The following is a 17,915-nucleotide window of genomic DNA, read 5'->3' on the forward strand; positions in this document are numbered from 1 at the left end:
GCAGTGGACTGCTATAGGCTGATGATGATGATGATGATGATCATCGTCCTGAGAGCTGTGGATTACCTCTCATACCTCAACGCCTCGTGTCATAATATACATGTCTATGTCCTTGTTAGCACGAGTCCTACTGATCGAAACGTACAAAATTACGTCGAGTAATGCCCGTAATGCTGTAAAAGCCCGTTAGCCGTCGTGGACCTAGCGTCATTGCTATAAGTAGAAATGAACCTTCCTAAAGTTGATTATGTAAATGTGCGGTGGCGGTACGGTAGCTGGACACACGCAAGCGCAAGTGTGATGCCAGTAGAGCGATCCGGAAAAAACGCAGCACATTCTATTCGATAGTCTATTCGAAAGTGCTGTCAACCTGTCAACAACAAAATGGCGGTGTATAAGTAGATTTGCGAAAGTTTGACAGCTATCATTCCATAGGTCATTGTCAGAATAATATCATGTAAGTACTCTGTGGTCATTCTTTTCGAAACTCATTCGAAAGGTAAAAAGTGTTCGAAAGTGCTGTCAAGTTGACAATAGTCGCACTCGCATTCGATTCTATTCGTTAGCTCGAATTTTCGTGATACGGGTACAGTTGCTTGCGTCAGCTCATCTTGGATTCAACAAACTACAGTGCCACAAACTTATCTGTTCCGGTAAGAGTTCACGTAAATTTCTAATATTTCTTCATTCTCTAGGATGTAAAGTTCTCCCGTAATGGCAATTTACCCTTGCGGTTTAAATAAATCCATCTAATCTATATCAATATATAATTTATTAGTGAGTAACGAGATATGGACCAATTTAATTCGTTCTCACCGGAACAGATAAGTTTGTGGCACTATACAGGCTATGAACAAAAAAAATTGGTAAGTACTTACCCATAAGACTATAAGCTAATTAAAATTCAATATTGGCAAAGAAAAATATAATGGGTCGGTAAGTAAGAAGTAGTAACCAACTTTAATATCTATAGGTGTACTTTTAAGTGAAATCAATTGCCCTCTCTGATTCCTTTACGTACATCAGTGTTTTTCAACCTTTTTCATGACGCGACCCCCCTGGTATAAAAAAATATTTCGCGACCCCCTTGACTTGACCCTTTTGGTTTTTTATCATGTATGTATGTGTATGTTACAGTATTACCAAAAGTTTTCAAGAGTCAATTGAAAATAAAAAGACAAAATACCTACCTAGCTTTACAAAAAAATTAATACTTGTGGTCGTCGTCTTTGAACCAGGAGGAAGGCCTGCCACGCTACGTTTGCCTATTCGTAGTCTCTACTCGAGAACTCGTTTACCCCAATGGTTATCGGTTTTTCAGCAGATATGACCAGAACACTACCACTTTAGCTTGCATATTTTGACAGCTATGTCAGTAATCTTAATCCTCTGACTGACGGAAAACCTAATTTCTGATACGATTTATCAGAGAAACCCCAAGCATAGCTCTCTCTATAGCACGCTGAGCGACTTTAAATCGGTGGACTAGTCCTGCCGTCAGTCAGTACCCACGTCTCTGCACCATACGTCATCACTGGCAGGACGCACTGGTTGAAATATTTAGTATTCAGGCTCTGAGGGATGGCCAAGGAGAATATATGCTGACGAAGTTTTCCGAATGCAGCCCAACCCTCCTTGACGAAGTTGCTTCTGCCTGGCCGAATAGTCTGCCCGAGGTAGACATATTCTTGCACAACTTCGATTGTTGCCTCACCAACGATCACGGGCTCCGGTTCGATGAGAGCATTGTACATGACTTTCGTCTTGTCCAAATTTATACCCCGAAGCCTACACGTTGGGAAGCAGCATTTAAGCCACTTTCATCATCCTGCAGAGATTCTGCCATAATAACGATGTCGTCCGCGAAGCAGAGAGGTGTGACATATACTCGCCATTTATACACTTGCCATGTCCATTGTCCAGCGGCATCATAAAGACTCCTCAACTCCTCGATATAGCGCCAGTCGATTTGAAATCTCTGCAACGCTTCCAAAATTGCCCCTGTCTCGATGGAGTTGAAGGCGTTTTTATAGTCCACAAAGGCTAGACACAGAGGCTGATTATGCTCTTCGTTCTTCTGTGTAATCTGCATTACTGTGCACGGATGTGGTCTATTGTACCAAAACAAGCTCAGCCTTTGCATTTAAGAAAATTTTAAGTAAAAGTATTTTTAAAGTAAGAGTATTTCTTAATAAATTAATACTAATTGTCTTTATTGCTTTTTTACTAAAGTTCCCAGTTTTTATTTGGCGGTCCCGGTTTTGGCGACCCCCTTACAGAAGCTTCGCGACCCCCCAGGGGGTCGCGACCCACAGGTTGAGAAACACTGACGTACATAGATCTTACGTACCCTCCCTTACGGGACAATTAACGGGGCAACCCTGTGCAGTGTAAGTACATACATATAAATAATTGTTATTATCACCCACCTCCCGTCCCATCTAAAACTTTGTTACTTAAGTACCTATGAAAGGACAATCACACTTTTAAATCACTATAATACCTATATGTATACCAGGAGAGGAGATGATGATACGGTAACCCTAGTAAGTAAATTACCCTGCTTGTACCTATCTCTGAAACCCAATTAAAGCAGTTAAGTATCGGTAAATAGCTCTACGGCAGGTGATAAACGCGCCATTGTCACAATGGTGGGGCAACCAGTTTCTCACTGTAATGTCTAGAGGATGTGGATCGACATTGTGCGTTTATTATCCTTGTAACTGTGGATTATCTGCAGTTAGTAAGTATCAAGGGTGATAAGTAGCCGTCTTCGTGTAAATATATATAAAAGTGTCGGGGGTAGAGCCACTGAGTTCAGAGAAAGTTGGGCTACAGTCGCTACTGCTGTGCTGTTGTTGACTACTTCACTACAGATAAACATGGATTTCAGAGTTGGTGAGTATATATTTTAATTTATTTTACGTAGAAATAGACCTTTTGCATAAGTGTAAAAGTACGAGTATTTAAACTGACTCGTATGTGAACGTGGGTAGTTCGTATATTGGGAGTTACAGTGACGTCTCAAATAGCTCTAGCTGCACTCAATAATTAATACCTAAATACTTACTAACGCTGAAGATATGAAGAATCCTGCCGATCTCAACTCCCGAATGACCACCTGAGTTCCACCTTTCGCATAAAACCTACCACTTTTGCAAAATTCCTATAGGACCGTTAAATAAGGCAAGTCTAGACGGTGGTGTTTTCACTTTCTTCTAGAAGGTACGAGTAGAATATTCATGAATAGTGTTGTGTGTGTGGCTCAAAACATAATATAACACTACGATGGATGCGGGCTCGACCCAGTTCACTTTCATTTCCGATAATTTGTGACTTTGTTACGTATTTTGTAACGTGAAACCTCCTTATTTGTTTCACTTTCAGCCTTTATTCCACTATAACTTTTTCACAAACATATTTTAAGGTAGCAACGGAAGGTACCAGAAGGTAGTCGTAAAAAATAGTGGGGTTCGATCCCTAATCGCAGTAAGTATATTTTATTTAATTTTTAGCCAAATAAACACATAAAAATAGGTACAAAAGTACCTACAGTAAAATTTAAAATTCTTAAAGTTAAGGATAAGGCCAAGGAAACTATAACACCCAAACGACCATATCCGCCCGCTAACCGCAACCAAAAACCCCGCAACCTTCTCCACCAAACCACTGACCTCACCTCTCCCCAGTCACCATGCTGCTACTCCTGACGGCGTCATCCCTGGCGGTGGACCGCTGGCCCATCGACTGCGCGTGCGGCCGCATCTACCTGCCTCTGTGCGCCTCCGACCGGCTCACATACAACAGCTACTGCGAGCTGGACTGCCGCAACCGCTACCTCAAGTGGATCCACGCGGACACCATCCATAAGCTGAGGGATGGGAGGTGTGAGGATGAGGAGTAAAGTGGTAGTAGTGGGCTACTTGTTCCTGCATACAAAGACCAGACGGGCTAGTAAGGGGCGCATTTCAGACGTGACAAGAGTTTTGCTTCGCGGTCACTCACATCGCGCAGCCTCAAGAGCGAGCGCGATAGTTTTCTCAGTGTCGTGGTATCGAGAGCGAGTGGCGATGCATAACCTTCTTCACGTCTTGCGCCCCGTGCTAGGCTAGTAACTAGGTAGGTATAAGACTGCCGTATTTCACCGATGGTAGCATATTGTATTTAAGGGAACAACGCGGTATTGTATTTGTTACGAACGCAGTATTAGGTAGGTACCTATGTATAATGCATTGCCCACTATGCTATGCGCACGAGGCAGCAAGGCAGCACGAGGTTGGTTAATTCTGCTGGGTCTATGTAAACTTTGGCTACGCTATTAGCTAAAAATCTGATAAGTTAAGGAAATCACTGCAATTTTTATTACGGAACGGAAAAATTTAAGTAATTTTCCTTCCTTCCGTGTCATACTTTTTGTCAATAAGTTGTCTTGTGATAGCATTTTTTATAAAACTTCCCAGTGAATTTAAAGTAAAACACGCTAGGTTCTACGCAGAGCTTTCATTGCTAAAAGTGGGTATTAAGTATAAGCTAACAGGTACATACCTACCTACTTTTATAAGATTTATTATTATATACTTTTTTATCTACCTAGGTAGTTATAATGTTATTTACGATGTAAGATAAAGATAATTGGAATTTCCGGTCCTTAATTTAATTAAGATTACTTACTTACGCTTAAGTAGGTAATTGTAGTAAAGTGGCGAACTTTAATATGTTTACCTCTTTTCATGCTGTAGAAATAAGTGTGTAGTTTATCACCTACTTATGTGGGTAGGCAAAATGATTAAGGTAGTTGGTATCTATGCTGTGACTGTGACACATTGCATATAATATCTACCTATAAATAATAAGGTTCTCTATAAAACACAAAAATATACATGTATATTTATCACAGTAATATAAGTAAATTAAATATGTATGTCAAACTAACCTTGTTCAACTTATTTGATTGTATGTAAGTTTGTTATCATTAAACTGAAATTATGTAAAAATTTCTATTCATCACTTCAATAATATTATGAAGGTTTAGACTAAAGTATTTTAATTAATGACCATGTCATTGCCATCACCTAAATAAAAGTTATCTATAAAAATTAACTTAAGTATCACTATTTAAGAATTTCTATTTAGATTTTCTTCATTTCATTGGAAAATATACAAAATTACCTAGGCTTTTAGAGCCAGTTTTATAGTTTAGAATTAGGCATAAGTTCATGCAACTCGTACTTTCTGCCCAAAAAGTTGGCATTAGCCATATCACTCTCAACAAAACATTTCAGAAAAGAGTGTGTTATGTAACCCGTTATACCCCAAATCTTGTAATTTCCTGAAAGAAACACCGGCAACGGCTGTTCTTTAAACTCATAATGACCATGAGTACTAGGGTCGCAGAGCTGTTTGACTGGAACTGTAAAAACTGCCTCTACTTCATCTTCACTAGGGTTTAGTTGGCTCATGTTGAAGTCTTTAATCATGCCCACAACAGGATGGATTACCATATTCTTGTCTGCGCCCTGCACGGGTGGCATGGTCCCCCACACGTCCACAGTGTGTCTGGGAATGCCGAGTTCCTCTTCTGTCTCCCGGAGCGCCGTGTGCACGGATGTCTCGCCGTCGTCCGTCTTGCCGCCGGGGAACGACACCTGCCCGCTGTTCCGCTTCAGCTGCGCCGACCTCAGAGTATACAGCAGAGACACCTCGCCGTCCACTACACATATTGGTACCAACACAGCGGCAGTTAGGGTTGGAGTTTTATTGCTGTAAGTTGAGGTTGGAAGATCTCTCAAGTTTGCCACGCATTTTTCCCGCGATGAACTGGATAGTAGAGTTTCAGCCGGTAATTCGGCCATGACGAGCTTGCGAATTATGTTCATTTACACCAGTAAAAAGGCTTTTTAAATTTTAAGGACTTTGGTTTGTTTTGATTCAGTTCCTCCAGCTGTTCAACTTTTTATCAGATGACACATGACAGTGACAGGTTGACAACAGGTTATCACTTATCACACTGACTGCACCTCCACCATTTTTACCATGACCAATGTTATTATTTTGATGATTCTATGCGAAACGAACTTTAATTTCACTTCATCTGTCACTGGTCAAATTTGAATCTTATCTGATTTGACATTTGACAGTTCCTTAATTCCTTTCCTACGTAAACAAATCCAATCCAAAGTACAAAAATATTGAAATTTAAGCTAAATTTATATTGTAAAACCTATCCTTACATTCCTGTGATATTACTGATAATGTAACAAAGTGATAAACCTACACTCCTTATCCTTAGCAGACCAAGATGTCCCACTTTACTGTCAAACACTTGTTTAGTCCCAGTGTGAGGGATGTTTGTATGGCTAACTTTAAGAAGATGCGTGTGCCGCTGACGGGCAAGCGTCCGGCGGCGCGGGCGGCCGTGCTGGCGCCGCTGTGCGCGCCGGGCGGCCGCGTGTCGCTGCTGTACACCGTGCGCTCGCCCATGCTGCGCGCGCACAGCGGCCAGATCTCCTTCCCCGGGGGCAAGTGCGACCTCAACGAGACCCCCGCGCAGACCGCGCTCAGAGAAACTGAAGAGGAGACCGGCTTGAAACAAAACAAGATCGAAATATGGGGCGAAGGACCCGAGTTCCCCGGACGCAACAACAAAGTCATAATCACCCCAGTCATCGGGTCAATAATGGACTTAAAGAAGGAAGACTTTAATGTCAACAAGAACGAGGTGGCAGAAGTATTCGCTATATCGTTGGAAAGCTTCTGCGATCCCAAGAACCAACATCACACTCAATTCACGAATGGTTTCATACTCCCCGTGTTTTCAGTAGAAGGGTACAAGATCTGGGGGGTGACTGCGTACATCACACACAGTATTCTACGGAGCTTGCTGCCTGCAGATGTTTACAAAAATGACTGGACTTCTAAAAAAGTTAAACTGCAGCCCTGATTACAATGTTGGCCCTATGTTGTGGAAAATCAATGTGCAATCAACAGACTTACCTTTATTTAGAAAAATAATAAACCTAATTTATATCAATCTGTATATTCTTATGATGTTACTTAGGATGAAATATTTTACTAGATAGCTTACCATGTTGTTATGGGTTAAAGAAGATCACTACAATTTCATCAATAAAATATTCTGGTCTACAGTAAAAGAGTATGTCCTTTGTTTTGATAAATATTTATTATTTGATTATGATTTTCCAATATGAAAGTACAAAAGCTAATATCACAAGTATCAATAGCAGCATAATTCTAATCAATAGGGCAAGCAAAGGCACATCAATAATTTTTAAGCATTATTTTAGTTAGTAGTAAAAAAATCAACTGAAAAGGCATCCAAAATGGCAAAAGAAAGGAAACAAAACAAAATAAAACACAAATGAAAAAAATAATATTTATCCAGGTTTATTCCTTAACACTTAATTAAAATCTAGTATTAATATTTTATACATTGTCCAAACCGACAAAATGGTTATCTCGCCCGTCAACAGTATCTGTACTACTTTATAAATTAAACATATTTGTGTGGAAAAAAATGTAACTAAAAACAAGCTCTTACCACAACACTGACTCCATCTTGTATGCAACACGAGTGCCGTGATAAAAACACTTACACCGATAACTATAATTACTACTTTAAATTAGGTGGTCATTGTTAAAGCCTCGCTTCCTAATCTATTGTTGTTTATATTTTAAGTAAATAAATAAAAATGTTGTAAGTAACATTTAAATGTGATTGAACAAAAGTATGTTATGTAAGTACAATACCTTCATCAGTATGATAGGCAGGCAAGAGTGCTCATTATTAACCAACGACTAAACAAAATAGATAGGGGTTGTAAAGGCGATTTTCATACAAGAAATGGCGGTCAAATTCCTTTGCATCTAACCTAATTAATAAAAAAATAAAAAGTCCAAAAGGACATTTCAATACTGTAACCGATCTTACTTACATCTTAGAATATGATACAAAAATAATGTCGGGACATTCGTTGTTTGAACATAAAGTACACTAATTTTAGTAAAGAGGCACTATGAATAAAATGCAACATTTTCAGTTTCTTTTTAATGCAATTAAAATGCTAAAGTTTTGATTTTGTATCAGCACCTCTGACTGTACACTATTACAAAATAGATTTAGAATAGTAATAGTAATACCCTACCAGTACCATAATGGTCGATGGCCACAATTTCACCTTCTTCTAATTTAGGGAAGTCAAAAATGTATTCTAATTTAGGGAAGTAAAATATTATTTTAATAAAAATTGCCTTTAAGAAGGTACCTCTTGGAAAGACCCCTAGTTCTGATATAATGTAACTTTAGGTAGCTTGTACCTAACTTCTTGAAACGGGTAAACTCAACTATACCAAGCAGGTAAAAAAATCACAATTCATAATTGCACCGCACCACACATTCAATCTCAACAGAAATATTGCTCTGGACAATCAAATCTCAATCTCCTTACCTCTTTTAATACAACAATAAAGTTTGAATTTACAAAAATATAACCATCTCTTTCTATCAAGTGCGGAAAAGGGCGGGGCGACAAGGTTACCACAAAATGTGTAAACAGGGAATGGAAAATGACTCGGAGCAAACGCAAAACACCAAGTTAAAATTAATACAAAACGTACAAGAAAATTTACTTACACTTACAAGTTGTACAATTTATAGCTTGTACAGTTGTGCAGTCTTCCGTATTTATATATTTTTCAGGCTATCTAGCTCAAGTGCTGAACCTTTGCTCCGGGCAAAATAAATATAACTTGGCCTCCTTGATTCAAATCATAGTCACACAAATTATAAAAAATAAATTTCATAGACCATTACCATAACTTTTTGTGTCTATATCCGGTATGTCTATGGTTCCGGACAGTATTCGAAGTCAAAAAATATTGTGACATTTGTAACGCGCCTAATGTTGCCAGGCTAAAAACCACATACGTATTCATAGAACTAACAGGCAAGAATTTCGACTTTTAACATGTCGAAACCGTTGTATTTCTCGCCGATTTAACCCACCTTTACCTTTTGGAAGTTCTATGCGGACACCAAAAAGGTATGTGATTTGAACAAGAAGTGTCGTTGATATTGGTCTAGGTGTAGGGTGAGGGCGGCTATTACTGGTCCCCGTTGTTGTCGGTGATGCTGATGGGGATGGACGTGGTGAACGTGGGCGTCTCCAGCTCCTCGTGCTTCTTCATTTTTAACGCCTGGAACAGAACATTCATATTTAAATATAGGGTATATCTAATTAAGATCATTTAAAAAATATCTAATTGAAAGTGTGAAAATGAGTGTCTTAAAGTTGGTACTTCTTTTTCTTTGACATAATTTCTCATAATTTGAAGTCTGCTAAAAATTTCTTGAAGTGAATTTTTATTTTATCAGGATTATTTTGATTATTTGGGCTTCAGACTTGCATAGATTTAAATCACTGATTGTTTTCTTAAGTGTACTTATTTGTTAAATTAATAATAATTTAATAATGTTAAACATTTGTGAACACAACAAAAACACCACAACCTTGGTTTAGAAATGCGGGAAATGCTTATTAATAATGACAATGAATTTTAAACATGGTGCTTGTGACAAAACAATATTGGTACACTATGTATAGTACTTGATTCAGTGCTTAGTTAATATTATTATATGAATTAATATAACTAACTAGCATCATTACACATAGAAAAATTCAGTCCAGACATTCAATGTCTTAAACTAGAATTTAGTAACAGTTGACCTTTGTCTACTTGGTTTTATGTACTCTTGATATCACAGAGTACAAAATATAAACTGCTACAAACTTCTAAACTCCTGTAAAAAACTATGAGTAATACATATCAAATTCAAGGAGCAGTCATGACGAAAGAAAAATATTTTAGTTTGAAAAATTAGGTAATCAAACTTTGTTCCATTATTCGAATTTCAAAAATTTAAACAAGACCACAAACAAGTTACCGTAACACTTTTATTTTTAATCACGCTGCTCCTGAAATCTGATTGGTCGGCGGGAAAGCAAGATGGCAGTGTGAAGACGCCACGACACATAGAACGTACGCTATTGCTGGTGTCCACTCGGGTTCGGCTCAGCGTGGGCGATAGCAGGCCCTTAGTCGATTGCTGAACGAGATACAACATTACAATCACATAGGCTAAAGAGAGATAGATAGGGAGAGATAGTTGGGAACCTAAATAAATGTAACAATAGGGTAGAATACTGGCAACACTAGCAGAAGCAGCCATAGATTAGAGAGTTGCATGAGTAACTGTGACTCTTTAGTCTTTATTGTAAAGATTAAAACTAGTGGCGGCGTGTTTTCTTCCCCATTGTTATTGATAGTTCATAAGAGGGTATATTGAAGATTTTAATAAGTACATAAATAAAATAAATAAACTAATCAGTAATATATTTTTCAACTCAATATATTATAGGATTTGGATAAATCAGTAAGGCAATAAATAAAATTCTGCACCAAATTACTTTTAGAGTACAGCGCGACATCACGTTGCGCCATCTAGCGGTAGTCTCCTCAACTAGGGCCTAGACTGGTTATCACGGGTTAGGATAGTCTTCATAAAGTATGAAGGCTTTCGTTCTCGGATACAAAGTGGCGCTTCTATCAGAAAATGTTTGCAAATAATAGCCTAAAGAAAATACTTTACCTGTAATCTGCATACATTTTTCACAATGCTCTCTTATAGTTGGGACTAACCCACACATAGCCCCATCTAGCGACAAACTCTCGAACTTCTACCCACGCACCTTATGCACTTAATAGTGGAATTGGATCATGCAGTAAATTCCTATTCTATTCTGAGAGGGGGCCAAATTCCTGTACGTGGCTCTCTCGAGTGGAATCTTTATAGGTACTTATTCCCTTCCTGCATATTTCTTTGTAACTAAAACCTTACCCAGCGCCATCTAGCGTCACTCTCTGGAACTAGTTGGTACCATATTTTTTCACAACTAAAACATCACCCAGCGCCATCTAGCGGCACTCTCCGGAACTAGCTCGTACCTGTTGCAGCTTGTAGTGGTTGATGATGTCCTGGTCGGCGGGGCAGCTCTGCGTGAACGCGTCCAGCTGGTACATGTGGTGCATGTAGCGCCACAGCGCCGATAGACTCGTCTGCGAACGAAAAATATTGGAATGTTAAGCCTTAATAAAGCATGGCAATACAAATTTTTTCATATATTTTTTTCCCGTAACTCAACTTACTAGAGTACAAAATAAATAGAGAACTATTTTCCCTTTGACCTAGTTAAGGTTTAAGTTATTCAAGTTAAAAGTCAGTTTGAAGCCGTTTAGTCAGTAAGTATGAGCCTTAATGAGGTTATCTATTGGTATAAGAATGTATGAATCAATCGGGCCAATATAGAGTTCTAAGCTTAGTAAAATTTGAGTACATTCACTTTATTTATCACACTAATGTTACAAAGGCAAACGTGAATGTTAGCTGTCATAGGATAGCAGCTAAACCAATTTTGATTTCATTTAGTGTGTAGGAAGCTGTCTTCCCAGATTAACCAATTTCCACGGAAAACTTTAAGAAGGGCCGGTTACTATAGATATTATTTTTAAACTATTAGTTATTAACAAAATGAGCTACTAGGGCCAACTAAATATGACAACTATTGTCGGTAGGTACATACGGGTATCTCGAAGTCGACGAAGTACTTCCCGGCGACGCGGATGTGCTGCAGGCGCGGCATCAGCTCGCAGTCGAAGCAGCACATCGTGTCGCCCGTCAGGAACCTGAGGAGAAACCACAAAGATAAAAGATTAATAGAAAATAGTATTTATAGTAGGTATGTCAATTAGTATAAAATGTATTTAAAATTTGATTTGATTCCTATTTTAAATACGTTTAGCGTTTGGAAAAATTTACCCCAAAAATTAACTCCAATAAACGCCATCTCTCGGCTGGCTTCGGTACCTGGCGGCGAGGTGGGCGAGAAAGGTTGGTAATTCTAGATAGCCTTTCTATAAAACTAACATTCAAAATTAAAAACCCCTTACACCGCCATCTATCGCCACATAAATCAAATCTAAAAAAACTCCTCACAGCGCCATCTACCGGTCACCTTCGGTACCAGGTAGCCGAGGTGCGCCATCTACCGGCTGCGGGCAGTACCTGGTGGCGTAGTTGGCGGTATTTCTATAAAACTAACACTCAAAATCAAAAACTCCAATCAGCGCCATCTACCGGTCACCTTCGGTACCTGGTGGTCGAGGTGCGCCATCTAGCGGCTCTGGGCGGTACCTGGTGGCGCGGCGGGCGAGCAGCGCGTCGATGCGGCCGAGGTGCGCCAGCAGCGACGCGGACTTGTGCTCGTCCTTGCGCACCAGCACCAGCTTCAGCTTCGAGTACAGGTGGAAGATTCGGTATCCCTAATAATCATCATCATCAGCCTATAGCAGTCCACTGCTGGACGTAGGCCTTTCCCAAAGCACGCCACTGGATGCGATCTTTAGCTTGCCTAATAGCTGTTCTATAAAACTCACATTCAAAATCAAAAACCCCTAACAAAGCCATCTATTGCCACTCAAATCAAAACCAAACGACGCTCTGGACAACAACCATTGTTTAATTCGTTTTACTTTGTTTGTTTTGTATTGTATTATTTTCTGTATTTTGTTGCTGTTCTGTTTGTATCATTTACTGTTTCTATTATTGTCAGTATGTCAAATAAATGTTTTCATTCTTTCTTTTCCAAAACTCCAATCAGCGGCATCTACCACCTTACCACCTATCTTCGGTAACCGCGGACCAAAACTCCAATCTGCGCCATCTATCGCCACCAAAACTAAAAACTCTAAACAGCGCCATCTAGCGGCCGTGGGCGGTACCTGGTGGCGCGGCGGACGAGCTACCCGAGTACTCTATCTATCTATGTAACAAAACCCCTCACAGCGCCATCTAGCGGCGGTGGGCGGTACCTGGTGGCGCGGCGGGCGAGCAGCGCGTCGATGCGGCCGAGGTGCGCCAACAGCGACGCGGACTTGTGCTCGTCCTTGCGCACCAGCACCAGCTTCAGCTTCGAGTACAGGTTCTCGATGAGGGACGCCACCTCCTTGTCCTGTGGATGTGCGGGATTGGCGGTTAGTTGCTGTTTCGTAGGGGTATGAAACTGGGGCTGGGATAGTTGTAAAATGCATTATGGTGTTCAGAATGTGGCTGATTCCTGTTTATAGGTAGAAATAGGAATAAAATTTATTGCTGATAATTTTCAAGTAAATCCTCTTTTTATTCTAGGCAATCCCTTTCAAATTCTCTATTTAAAGTTCGTAACCAGATTTCAAAGCCTCGTTCAACCAAGAAGGTCTAACATATCTTTTAACCAAGGAGGTCTAACTTATCTTTCAACCAAGGTGGTCTAACATATTTTTCAACCAAGGAGGCTTAACATATTTTTCATCAAAGAAGGTCTAACATATTTTATCATTCTACCAAGGAGGTCTAGAACATATATTTCAGCCAAGAAGGCCCAACACCTCGTTCAACCAAGGAGGCCGCATACCTTTTCCTACGAATAAGTTACCTGTACAAAGAGGTTGTGTCCGCCCGGCACGGACTTCATGATGTGCCGCTCGATCTTCTCGTTCTCGAGGATGGCGAGCCCGTTGTCGATGAGGATGGGCGGGTGCGTCGCCTCGAAGTTGGTGCGGAAGTCTGGCGGAGGCTTCTGCATGTCCACTGTCGTCACCTGGGGGTTGGAGTTGGATGCATATTCAGACGGATAGAACTTGGTCAAATTCAGATGGATAATGTTATTTTGTATACCGCAAAAAAATATTACTGAGTGAAAAATTCGCAACTTTTCATTAGAAATGTATCTTGTGTATAGCACACTAAACACAAGATAAATTTAAAATGGAAAAAATATGGCTTTTTGTTATAAATCCTCGTTCCTTAAGCTTTAGTTGTGACAAACAGCCGACATCGCCAGTGGCTGCATGTCTGCTGCATTCTATATTGGTTGAGGTCTACCTACATTTGTTTTGACCAGTCCTCCACGTTAAGGCGGTTGGCTCAAGTTGGCTAAAGACGGCGTGTTACCTTCAAGCTGATGGTCTTGAGCTCGGCCAGAAGGTACAGGTCCATGAAGTACTCCTGGCAGAACAGACACGCGCCCTTCCGCCGCCCGTCGATCGTGGACGCCTGACGGAGAGAAGAGCACATTATAAAGAATGTTTAGTGCAAAGGGTCAGAGAGGCGGTCACATTATACTGAGTGGTGGCGCAAGGAAGGATGCATGATAATGGAGGGAGATCCGCGACCATACCATTTACCAACACCGCATATTAGGAATCAACATTCCTAAGGTAAACCACCACCTATCGGTATCGTAGGTAAGTGTCGAACCAAACAGATTGTCATAAATGAATGGATAAACGGCGTCGGCAATGCCGACGAAGTGGACGCACTTGTGTGAATTTCTATACAAAGAATACTGAATGCGATGCATCCTTTGAGTACGATGCCGAAAGGTAGACGCTTACTTTTATAGCATCGATCGCTTATATGTCAATACTTTGTATGGATATGACAGAAAAGCGTTGTAGATTGATAAAGTGCTGGTAAGGTAGCAGGTATTTTGGTCAGGAGTCAGGGCCCAATCAGGCGCCTAAAGCCGAAAGCGATCAGATCACATACTTTTAATATTTATAACTATGTAGCATACACATTGCCAAAGTAATAAAAAAACTAATTCTGTCAGTTACAGTAAAAATAAAATGTATCATTCAAGTTATGTTCAAGTTGGGTAAGGTATGGTGAAGTTATGTCAGAAAAATTCACACGAATTGTGACAATAAAACCAGCAATTAATCATGAAAAATAGCTGGCTCTAAATAACAGGTTAAGACAAAACAGGATTTTAATGGAGAAATAGTAGACTAAAAACTGAGCAAAGTTGGAAACACTAAATTAACTTCGACACAGCATTATTTACATAAGTGTAATATTATGTTTTTTTAAAATAATTTAGCATAAAATTAGTATCCAAAACGAACAGTTACAGCAGCTATTTATTTAGACTTGCTAATCAGTATCCATAGTGGAGTAGGTCGTTTTTTATAAGTGTTATATTTATGTATCATATTGTCTTAATTGCTTTTGCTTGCCTCAATTTTATAACATACTGTTGAGAATCATAATTATGATGAAACAGTTTTGTTTGTTTTTTTATTGCCAGTTAGTTGTACACAATTTGGTGGGCTTCCTAATTAATGTTCTTTTAGATAATCTGATTAGCCGTTTAGTCACTAATTTCGTTACTGTGTCCCATCTGCATATACTACGATTCACTTAACTTGACCAAAACTGGCGACACAATATTGTCAACAGCACGTATATAGAATGATTCCTTCTACTTCAAGTTGAAGTTGTGGCCTACTGGGAACGCAGTCTAAAAAAGAAAAGGTGGTTAGATTAAGTAAAGTATAAAAATTAAAAAGTAAACAGGAAAATTGGTCACATGTTACGTTGATTTACATAATTTTATTATGATAGGGCTACTAGGCAGAAAGATACAAAATTTTACACTCACAGGCAATGAAAAGGTTCCTTCATATTTTAATTTGGTCGTTTGGTGTTGTCATTTTGTGAATGGAACGTTTTCATTGCCCGTGAGTGTATTATGGCACCTCTAGGAGAAATAACCAATGTACTGAATATTCATACCGTACACGCATTTCTTTTGTTTCACAATCCGCGTCGTCGCGTGGGAGTGTGCTCTATGCATTCTGTATACGCTATACGCTGACATTCGCACTACGCTCTCGCTTTCAATAAAGACGCCACGGCCCGAATTCATTATTATTATCATTCAAATAGTTATATAGTTTGCTTCCAGTGCATTTCTATCAAAGAGCCTATCCTAACTAATATTATAAATGCAAAAGTAACTGTGTCTGTCTGTTACTCTGTCACGCCAAAACTACTGAACGGATTTGAATAAAATTTGGTATTCAGATGGTCTAGACCCTGAGAAAGAACATAGGCTACTTTTTATCCCGGAATTCCCGCGAGAAAACTTTTAAAGGCGAAGCGAAGCTCGCGGGATCAGCTAGTAGTTAGAATAGTACGAAAATAGCTTCCAGTGCATTTCTATCAAAGAGCCTATTCAAAATAAAATTACAAGAATGATTTAGAGTTTACTAAACTTGCTGTACTCTTTCTATAATGTATTGAACATTATTTAACCTACGTGAGTAACTTTTTCCCATTACCAAGATAATGAAAACCGAAAAAGCTATACATATTTATTTATAAAGTTAAAAATAGATGGCCCTTTAAAACAATATACTTTTGAAATTTTAATTTTTGCCTTAAAAGGTTGCCGACCCCTGACCTAGGCTGTAATTGTGTTGTCTTTGAGAATAGCCCCGTGGTCTACTTTATTGGAGGCAGTTTGAGTCATGACTATGACTCATTGAGCTATGAACTCTCGGATCAAAGGGCTACGTTGCTCCTCTATTATCTATAATTTTGTTGCCTGTATTTATCCTTCCTTTCATCACGATCATTCTTTAAAATAAGAGTAAGTAGAGTACATACTATGTACTTTCTCAATTTATCGAGCAATCTGTTCTGTAAATAAAAGTTAAATTTTCTTAGAGTAAAACTTTAAGGTGAGCGATAAATAATTATAAAGACAACTCTTACAAAATTCCATTATTATAATAATAGTTATAACGTTATAACGGAGTGGTCTGCTCTTTCTTTTTCATCTATACGTCATGCTTACCTGAAACAAAAAAATAGGAAGAATTAGACAAATGAATTGGTACTTGTATTTACATAAACATTTACGGATCAAAAGTGTGGAATAAGTATTAAAATGTTAATGAAATACAATGTAAGACTTATAGAAACTTCCAGTGTACAGTTTAGAAAAGTAATAGGTACCGCAGTAAAATACTAAACACAATTACACGAAAGCGTTAGAAACATTAAAATAACAATGGAGGTTTAACTGAACGTGTCAAAGTGGCATTAACAGCCGTTGTTGAACACTAATGTAATTTGAAATTAAAGATGGCGGAAGCGACACATTACCGGCGCCCGCGCATCCCGCGCTTTGTGGAACGAAAGTGGAATATTAAAATGGCGGCTCATCATCATAATAAACAAAAATTACATAATACACAAATTATTATTATCATTGCTCTAAAATAGTTTTATTATATAAACATTACAATATTAGCGTTGTTCGAGTGAGTGCGTTTGTGGAGCATTCTTTATCGGCGCTAAACGGAGCTGCCGAGTGGTTTGTTTACTATTTGTTTTGTATGTAATCTTTAAGTATGAGAAATTGAGTCTTGATTAAAATGCTATGGAAAATTGAGTTAGCTATGGTATAAGTAAATATGCGAAGACCGATGACCGTAAACGAAGTGTACTGTAATCATCCAATAAAACAACACAATTTATAGCCGACTGTCCGTTGGTAAACGCTGGCAATAAAACTGAAATATTGAGATTTATTAGTGAAAACTTTATAATCGAGTTGGTCTCCGTCCACCCAATGATGTGAGACAAACAAAACATGGCGTGTGGACTGTCGCTGCGGAGAAAAAACGATCTCGAGATGCGCGCGCGGCCGGCCGCGACGCGTAATGAAGACAGGCTAAAAACACAATAAATAACGAAGCCCAATCATAGCATGATAGGCTAAACCGTCCAGCGTCATCAATTAGCTGGGCAGCGGGCCGTGGCAAACAAACACTGGGAGTCAACGACACCCCCCGAACACACACTTTCAGTTTCGCGAAATCGAAAGCACACATCTATCTGTGGCGCATCAAGTCGCGGAATTTTCGCCAATTTGCGGCGAAACAACCGCTGAGCCGTCACAAGCGGCTGCAGCCGCCGCGAGCGACGTGGAGCTAGATCACAAGCTTGC

General features: G+C 39.3%; 3 protein-coding genes across 4 annotated transcripts in view; 1 reads left to right on the forward strand and 2 right to left on the reverse strand.

Moving 5' to 3' along the window:
• Positions 1-4,948: 4,948 nt before the first annotated feature.
• On the reverse strand, positions 4,949-5,966 carry LOC105382293 (mitochondrial coenzyme A diphosphatase NUDT8). The gene has a single exon (XM_011552147.3). The coding sequence runs from the start codon at positions 5,874-5,876 to the stop codon at positions 5,190-5,192; it is 687 nt and encodes a 228-aa protein (XP_011550449.3). The 5' UTR covers positions 5,877-5,966; the 3' UTR covers positions 4,949-5,189.
• Positions 5,967-6,132: 166 nt separating this feature from the next.
• On the forward strand, positions 6,133-7,156 carry LOC105382295 (mitochondrial coenzyme A diphosphatase NUDT8). The gene has a single exon (XM_011552150.3). It carries the CDS (start codon positions 6,299-6,301, stop codon positions 6,938-6,940), a length of 642 nt encoding a protein of 213 aa, XP_011550452.2. The 5' UTR covers positions 6,133-6,298; the 3' UTR covers positions 6,941-7,156.
• Positions 7,157-7,388: 232 nt separating this feature from the next.
• LOC105382294 (chloride intracellular channel exc-4) overlaps positions 7,389-17,915 on the reverse strand; it is a 34,082-nt gene continuing 23,555 nt past the window's right edge. Inside the window, exons 2-8 of one of the 2 annotated variants that reach the window (XM_038117291.2) lie at positions 14,066-14,167; positions 13,548-13,712; positions 12,946-13,085; positions 11,658-11,760; positions 11,023-11,133; positions 10,061-10,123; positions 7,389-9,213 (exon numbers count right to left, since the gene is read on the reverse strand). In XM_038117291.2, the coding sequence (XP_037973219.2) occupies positions 9,121-9,213; positions 10,061-10,123; positions 11,023-11,133; positions 11,658-11,760; positions 12,946-13,085; positions 13,548-13,712; positions 14,066-14,167 (777 nt within the window). In that variant the 3' untranslated portion in view covers positions 7,389-9,120. The remainder of the gene's footprint in view (positions 9,214-10,060; positions 10,124-11,022; positions 11,134-11,657; positions 11,761-12,945; positions 13,086-13,547; positions 13,713-14,065; positions 14,168-17,915) is intronic. The other variant, XM_038117292.2, reaches the window with a different exon arrangement.

The sequence above is a fragment of the Plutella xylostella genome, chromosome 3, assembly GCF_932276165.1.
Source record: "Plutella xylostella chromosome 3, ilPluXylo3.1, whole genome shotgun sequence".
NCBI classification, from domain to species: Eukaryota; Metazoa; Arthropoda; class Insecta; order Lepidoptera; family Plutellidae; genus Plutella; species Plutella xylostella.